Genomic DNA, 8,812 nt, shown 5'->3' with positions numbered 1-8,812 from the left:
ATAGCAGACATGCTTAACCAACGAACCGATATCATTTCGTTACGATAATTAACGTTAGTAAACGAAGCAAAGTCATTTCGTTTCGTTTATTAACGTTAAGATCGTTAAATTAACGAAATGATTTTGCTTCGTTTTCTGTTATATCAAAACGAAATCAAATCGTTTATGTTGATTATTAATTTCAAACTATGCTGGCAAAGCTGATTGATGGCGGAGTCATTAAAGGTTAAAGCATTAGCCAAGCTGATTGCAAGTTTTCTCATGCATTTTGACAGTACGAACATTTCTCAGAGTATTTTTGACATTAGGGGGACTCATGTAGCCGTATAAATGGCTTATAAAGTGTGTAATCGTATAAATTTATCTAGTGCATAAACGAACTGTCAAATTTTGTATGAAAAATCATTTACACAATTTGTATAAATTTACGCGCACATTTCATTGTGTAAACGCGGTAAACTCAAAGAATGCAACCTTGCAGACATTACAGCAGGCATTTTCATCAGAAATATCCAAGATCAGCAAGTCATTTACAAGAATATCTTAGTAAAGACGTTTTAGTTTTGATTTTTCACTTAATCTTGGCATTTTTTAATTTGAATAACGATCAAAAAATTTTTGTTTGGCAATAATATACCTGATAAACAATGAAGTGTATCAAGAGTATTTCTAGGTGCGTTCATATAACAGCGTGTGTAAATGGATATAATTTTACACCTTATAAGTTTATATGTTTTCATGAGTCCCCCTATTACCACCAACGAATTAGACAAACAAATTACATGGAGTTTGTGTGTTGTGCTCGCTGTTACCACCTTACAGCTTCACCATGGCTATAGCATTGCCAGCACAATTCAAACATAAAGTATCACGTTTTTGTTAACGTTTTTAACGTTAACGAAAGCTTTTCGTTTCGGATAAAAACGAGATACAATTTATCTTGATAATTTCTTTATCGATAATATTTCGAAGTGTTTCAACGGAAACGGTGGAAATTTTTTGATAAACGATTAGCTTAACGTTAAGGTGCATCCCTGGAATATAGGAAGCGTTATCTTTCTCTCTACAGATTTCTTCGTAGTAAATTGACTTACTTTAAGTATGGTGAGATTTTCATTTTGATAGTGTTGAAGCTCATTTAAGATTTCTTCGCATTTGATATTGCCGTTCAGGCCTTTCAACAGATAAGTTTTAGTTTTTAAGCATTTAGGTGTATACGAATAGTATTTTACCTTGGCTTTTTCAAAACATCCGCGGACTCTTTTATAGTCGTCGAGATTTGTTAAATAAATCGCTATTTTATTTTGGTTATATTCTTTTATTTTAAATTGAGTTATCTTCAAACCATCTTTAATCAATTCTATTATTTGTTTAGATTCTACATCGAATGTATTAATTGGAGGAATGTTTTTGCTGTTGCTTTTGTTTTTCACATTTGTATTTGCTTTTGGTTCTTGTTTATTTGTTACACTTGCAGCTGCTGCTTCGGCTGCTGCTGCGCTTGTTGATGGGTTGTAGTTGTTGTTTATAGCATGAGCTCGTGTTTCTTCGCTATCGTTACTTAGCTTGTTGGTTTGCACATATTGTTGGAATTTTATAAATGCTTCATTACACTCTTCTAGATATTCATCTAGTATTGCGTAGTAATTGTTTTTGGTGGTTTTTGACATCGTGTTTTCTGTCACGCTGTCATTTTTTCTTTTTCTTGTCAAGTCATTATTTGATGATTCTATAATTTTATTAAACACAGAGTCAAGCGCATTGCGCTCGCACATAATTATGAACTACTATTTCTGCTAGTTTTATACTACACTTGCAACTTCTGAAACAGTGATTTAGATATTAAATAATTTGGTTTTTGTACATATTTTTGCACAGGGCAAAAGAAGAACGCTATCCGAATACGTGTTGTTCGCTACGTAGGCACGATCAAACTCCGGCTCTAGAATGCGTTTGTACAATATGGGTATCAAATGAAAGGTGCTAATGAGTATTTTAAAAGGGTGTGGGCCTTAGTTCTATAGGTGGACGCCTTTTCGAGATATCGCCATAAAGGTGGACCAGGGGTGACTCTAGAATTTGTTTGTACGATATGGGTATCAAATGAAAGGTGTTAATGAGTATTTTAAAAGGGCGTGGGTCTTAGTTCTATAGGTGGACGCCTTTTCGAGATATCTCCATAAAGGTAGACCAGGGGTGACTCTAGAATTTGTTTGTACGATATGGGTATCAAATGAAAGGTGTTAATGAGTATTTTAAAAGGGAGTGGGCCTTAGTTCTATAGGTGGATGCCTTTTCGAGATATCGCCATAAAGGTGGGCCAGGGGTGACTCTAGAACTTTTGTGTACGATATGGGTATCAAATGAAAGGTGTTAATGAGTATTTTAAAAGGGTGTGGGCCTTAGTTCTATAGGTGGACGCCTTTTCGAGATATCGCCATAAAGGTGGACTAGGGATGACTCTAGAATTTGTTTGTACGATATGGGTATCAAATGAAAGGTGTTAATGAGTATTTTAAAAGGGCGTGGGCCTTAGTTCTATAGGTGGATGCCTTTTCGAGATATCGACATAAAGGTGGACCAGGGGTGACTCTAGGATTTGTTTATACGATATGGGTATCAAATGAAAGGTGTTAATGAGTATTTTAAAAGGGAGTGGGCCTTGGTTCTATAGGTGGATGCCTTTTCGAGATATCGCCATAAAGGTGGGCCAGGGGTGACTCTAGAATTTTTTTGTACGATATGGGTATCAAATGAAAGGTGTTAATGAGTATTTTAAAAAGGCGTGGGCCTTAGTTCTATAGGTGGACGCCTTTTCGAGATATCCACATAAAGGTGGACCAGGGGTGACTCTAGAATTTGTTTGTACGATATGGGTACCAAATGAAAGGTGTTAATGAGTATTTTAAAAAGGAGTGGGCCTTAGTTCTATATGTGAACGCCTTTTCGAGATATCGACATAAAGGTGGACCAGGGGTGACTCTAGAATGTGTTTGTACGATATGGGTATCAAATTAAAGGTATGAATGACGGTTTTAAAAGGGAGTGGCCCTTAGTTGTATATGTGAAGGCGTTTTCGAGATATCTACCAAAATGTGGACCAGGGTGATCCAGAACATCATCTGTCGGGTACCGCTAGTTTATTTATATATGTAATACCACGTACAGTATTCCTTCCAAGATTCCAAGGGCTTTTGATTTCGCCCTGCAAAACTTTTTCATTTTCTTCTACTTAATATGGTAGGTGTCACACCCATTTTACCAAGTTTTTTTCTAAAGTTATATTTTGCGTCAATAGACCAATACAATTACCATGTTTCATCCATTTTTTCGTATTTGGTATATAATTATGGCATTTTTTTCATTTTTCGTAATTTTCGATATCGTAAAAGTGGGCGTGGTCGCCCTTTTTCACAGAAAACAGTTATCGTCCTAGAAGCTAAGCCCCTACCAAATTTCACAAGGATTGGTTAATTTTTGTTCGACTTATGGCATTAAAAGTATCCTAGACAAATTAAATGAAAAAGGGCGGAGCCACGCCCATTTTGAAATTTTCTTTTATTTTTGTATTTTGTGGCAACATATCGTTACTGGAGTTGAATGTTGGCATAATTTACTTATATGCTGTAAAGATATTAACTTTTCTTTTAAAATTTGAATCTAAAAAAAAAATTTTTTAACAAGTGGGCGTGGTCGTTCTCCGATTTTGCTAATTTTTATTAATCAGACATAAAGTAATAAGAGTAACGTTCCTGCCAAATTTCATCATGATATCTTCAACGACTGCCCAATTACAGCTTGCAAAACTTCTAAATTACCTTCATTTAAAAGTGGGCGGTGCCACGCCCATTGTCCAAAATTTTACTAGTTTTCTATTCTGCGTCATAAGCTCAACTCACCTACCCAGTTTCATCGCTTAATGCGTATTTGGTAATGAATTATCGCCAAAATTCACCAAATTTCATCAAGATACCTCAAAATTTACTCAAGTTATCGTGTTAACGGACAGACGGACGGACGGACATGGCTCAATCGAATTTTTTTTCGATACTGATGATTTTGATATATGGAAGTCTATATCTATCTCGATTCCTTTATACCTGTACAACCAACCGTTATGCAATCAAAGTTAATATACTCTGTGAGCTCTGCTCAACTGAGTATAAAAAGTGGTTGTAATTTGTGAGCGTCTACTGTATTAGCAAATTGGAAAATTTAATCAAAATACGACATCTATTAAGTAGGTTTTTCATGGCGTTTGAATCTGAGTCAAAGATTTAGAGAGTGAAAATTTTTAAAATTTTCCGAAACAAAAATTTATTAAGCCCATGAAATGATTTCAATACGCGAACCATATTTTGAACCTTGAGAGCACTTTATTTTGTTATTTATTTATATATATATATATTTTTATTTTCAATATTAGCAATACATATTTTTAATTTAACTTTTATTTTCAATATTTTAATATTATTTAATGCTAAATTATATATGCTGTTAATTTTTATTTTTTATTTAATTTTTACTTTGAATATTTTAATATTTATTAGTAATGCTAAATTATTTATCTGTGAGTTAAGCTGGCTCGAGGTCAGGTGTAATAAAACACAAGAAGTTCTTGTATGACCGATATATTTCGATTACCTTCGGTAATCGTCCTCAGGGTAAATTTATTTCACTTTTACACTGTCTGACGTGGAGTCAGACCTCGAACCAGCTTAACTCACAGATACATTATTAAAGGTCACTAAATTAACTTAATAAATTATTTATGGTTTTTTTATAATTAGAATTTTTTTTAATATTTATTTTGATTTTTTTTTCAATAATTTAATTTGAAGAAATAAAATACAATGATTTGCTAGGTATGTATATATAATTATTTTTTTCCATGGGGTAATTCCTTTATTTGTGTTTTTTGTTGGTATTTTTTAAGGATATGTTGGTGCACCAATGCACACCTATTCGGGGAGTGCCAAGTCGTATCTGGTCTGCTGTGTGCGGAGCTGCAAGATGGAGGATGGCGTGCCACTTCACGCATTCCCCACACAGGAAGACCGCAGAAACTCTTGGGAATTGGCATGCAACATGCCAATTAATGAAGCCAAAGATAAAAATATTTTTGTTTGCGATAAACATTTTATGGATAACCACAAAATTGGCAAAGCAATCAAGTCAGATGGTTATCCAACAATATTCCTCACCATTACCACTACCACCACCCCCACGACTACTGCTGGCACTTCAGCTTCTAACTTGGTATGTGAAGAAGTTGAAGTGGCAGCCGCTTCGATAGTTTAGAAAGCTGGACCATCAAAGCGAACAAAGAATATTGACCTGACCTTAGAAAAGTTCGCAGTCTATGGCGACCTAGTGGAGAATCGCAAACGCCTCGACGTCCATCATGTCGAGGAGGGACTAACCCGCTCAGAAGACGACATGATCAATGAGCGGGAGTCCTTTGCCTGGAGGACAGACCAAAAGCGTCGAAAGGATATTGATGAGCTCAACTCCACCATCTATAAGCTTAACAGGAGAATTGTATAGCTAAATCAGGATATGCTTGAACTAAAGCACGTCAAAAAAAATGTGGTGAATAATGCCATTATTCCCCATCCAGGAGCGACGGGTGATACTATCCTTTTTGCCAAGATGATAGTTGGCAAGAAGGTAAATGGTATGATAGTGATGAGAAAAAATTAACGCAAAATATAAGCTACATGTCGTCGAAAGCATATAAATTTATGAAAGATGACCTGGGCTTCCGCTTGCCAAGCCAGAGTACCTTATTGAGAGACCGACCAATAAGGTATGTTCGTCCAGGCATTGATGAGAAAGTAATCGACAAATTGAGGTCAATGATTAGCTCAATGCCTGGCACCCAACTCATATGCCAAATCATGTGGGATGAGGTGGCAATAAAGAAAGACGTGACTTATAACAACACCGTTGATGTCATTGACGGCTATGTTGACGTGGGAGGATCCTGTCGACAAAACGAGGTTGGTGATAAATGTCTATTCTTCATGATAAAGGGAATTTGTAGTAATTGGAAGCACATAATGTCTTATTAGGTACCACGAAGTGGAGCATCGTCTGATGATCTGCTTACGTCGCTATGGGGGAATATCGACGTAGCTCATGAAATAGGACTAGACGTTAAGGTAGCTATTTGCCACCAAGGCGCCCGAAACGGCAGTGCTTTCAATAAGCTTGGCATTAGCGTGTCGAAAACTACAAAGGCAAGGACGTCCACTTTATGTTTGACTACTGTCACTTGATGAGGAGTGTTAGGAATCAATTTTTAGGGAATTTCCACTTTAAAACCCGAGATGGCATTGTGAGAAATGCAGTAGTGAAAGAGCTGTATAATGGTGACAGAGAAAACGACAATTATAAAATATGTCGCAAGCTCACTGAGTCACACATACACCCGAGCAACTTCGAGAAAATGAGTGTCTCGCGGGCTACCCAGCTTTTAAGCAATTCAGTCTACGCTGGACTGAAAATGATGGAAGACTTAAAGCTATTTGGAAACGACGCCTTGATTTGCAGTCAGTGAAGCCAACACAAACGTTTGTTAAGACAATGAACGATGTGTTTGATGAGCTGGACTGCAAAAATTTTTATGATAAAAATCCGTTGAAGAGGCCGTTGCGAAGAGATGATACGGAGAAAAGGTAACGACTCTTGGATTACATCGAATATTTTGAATCGATGGAGATGAAGAATCAAAACAAAGTTCTATGCGTAAGAGGATTTATCCTAACAATAACATCAATGCTGAATTTGTCAGAGGACTTATTCAAGCAATATCTTAATTTGGAGTTTGTGATGCTTGGTAAGCTGAATCAAGATGCCTTGGAGAATTTCTTTTACAAAGTACGGGCAGGCCAAGGCATCAATATACATCCCTCCCCATTTGATATTCAGTACATCGTGGCCCCATTGATGTCTATGCAGATTTTACGACATCATTTCGAGGCAAAAGGCAGCAACTGTGAGGATGGCAACGACATCTTCCTTGACTGGAATGAGACCTCATATGTGGAACCAAACAGTTCCACTGGACTTGTACAATATGACGAACCCATTGATAGCGAATATGAAGAAGACCGTTCGTTAATAGAACAAATTTTTGACGATACACCAACAGAATATGTAGCCCACCTACACTAGCACACATATTCCGCTGGCGAGCCACAGGGAGCAGGAGCGCCACTTGTGGGGGAGGACCTATACCGGGACATTAGGCGGAAGTTTAAAGAGTATTGTATATCCCTTAAATTCCCGATAAACTACGATGAATCCACACCCGAGGATTTATCAACACCTGGTACTGAAGATGGTATAATGCCGAAGTTTAACGAATATTGCATTACTCGGGAGATCGAAATAGCGTCACATCATTCAAGTAAAGAGGAAGAGGAACAACAGCGAATCCCCGAAAGAATTGCTGAGAGACAGATACAAAGATACCTCTCAGAGTACTCGCTTTATCAAAAAGGTCAAAAGAAGATAAAATGTGATAAATGCGAGAAGGTAATGTGTAAGCCTCATGTGGAAGAGGGAAATAGTTCGGAAGCCCTCATACGAGCTAAGAATTACAAGCTTTACGAAGACTTGAGCCTTGTAAATCCGTCTGACGGTTTCTTCCAGATAAGCTCAGATCACATGAGGTGGCACCTTGAAATGTTCCGCCTCTTCGCCTACGAACTGTCGCCGAAAGCAACGATCATCGAATATAGATATAAAAGAGAGAACTGATGAATCGTACCAGGACTGGTTCACCGGGGAATGCGCAGAACATCGATGCCAAATGTTGGATTTCATGGTTACCGTCGTGCTGTATAAAAATGCGAAATGGATAGCAAGGGCTGAAGAGAAGGAGAAGCAACGAAAAGTTAAGAAAGCTGAATGACGACAAGAAATCGCAAAACCCGAAACCGAGAACGTCTGCAGAGAGTATTGGAAAAACTTTTAAGCTACCTCTTAAACGTAAAACCAAAGCGAATGCCACGAAAGGGCCGAAGTTGCCAAAAAGATGAAAACGCGGAGGTTTATTAAAGTGCTTATTCTCAAACAAAAATAAGTGAATATTACCAAATTGGCATGTTCGGCTTACAACCCAAATATTTCTGCGGTATATGTAAGGGGGTGCGAAGATGCTGGGTAAATATTTAAAATAAAACAAATGTCCATAATTTAATTATTTTTATATACGTATAAATATTTTTTGTTTCCTCTTTTGTTTTCAGCCTTACTCTTTAATATATTTATATAAAGTATTTTCTTTACAGGTGTTCTTTTTTATATACGTATATAACCTCTTTTCGTTGCAGCCATATGCAAGGAGGGTGCTGTGGCAATTTATTAAAAGAACTTAACTCGAGATAAGCCAAAATATCGGCTTTATATTAACTTCAGCTGTTTTTTTTTAATAGAATGCCATGGATATAAGTTAAATTACTAAAAGTTATTTAGTTGAAAAAAAATGTTTTTATTGGGAGCTATGGCTCCTTTATTATTCAATGTCAGAATTAGAACTAACTTTTACAAATATTATTTTCTTACAACTAACTTATTTTGTCGCCGCTCTACCGACTGCGCTGCTGTTTCCGCTTTGTGAATTCGCTGACGATGCGCTTCCCACCGCTTGCTGCATTCCTACTCATTTTCGTGATGTTATGACTTGGTTGAAATTGTTGACGATGCATTTCCCACCGCTTGCTGCATTCTTAATTATTTTCGTGGTGTTATGTTTCGTTATGGAATTTGTTTACCAGCTTGTGCAACAAGTGTCTTCTTGCTT

At 36.9% G+C, this 8,812-nt stretch overlaps 1 protein-coding gene across 1 annotated transcript; it reads right to left on the bottom strand.

Moving 5' to 3' along the window:
- Positions 1–994: 994 nt before the first annotated feature.
- Positions 995–1,810, bottom strand: LOC137247960 (uncharacterized). Its single transcript, XM_067778878.1, has 2 exons — positions 1,095–1,810; positions 995–1,034 (listed from the first exon to the last, which is right to left on the bottom strand). The coding sequence occupies exons 1-2, from the start codon at positions 1,773–1,775 to the stop codon at positions 1,011–1,013; spliced, it is 705 nt and encodes a 234-aa protein (XP_067634979.1). The 5' UTR covers positions 1,776–1,810; the 3' UTR covers positions 995–1,010.
- Positions 1,811–8,812: the final 7,002 nt, after the last annotated feature.

This window comes from Eurosta solidaginis, chromosome 4 (assembly GCF_040869045.1).
Source record: "Eurosta solidaginis isolate ZX-2024a chromosome 4, ASM4086904v1, whole genome shotgun sequence".
NCBI lineage: Eukaryota > Metazoa > Arthropoda > Insecta > Diptera > Tephritidae > Eurosta > Eurosta solidaginis.
This window is presented reverse-complemented; position numbering and strand designations above follow the sequence as displayed.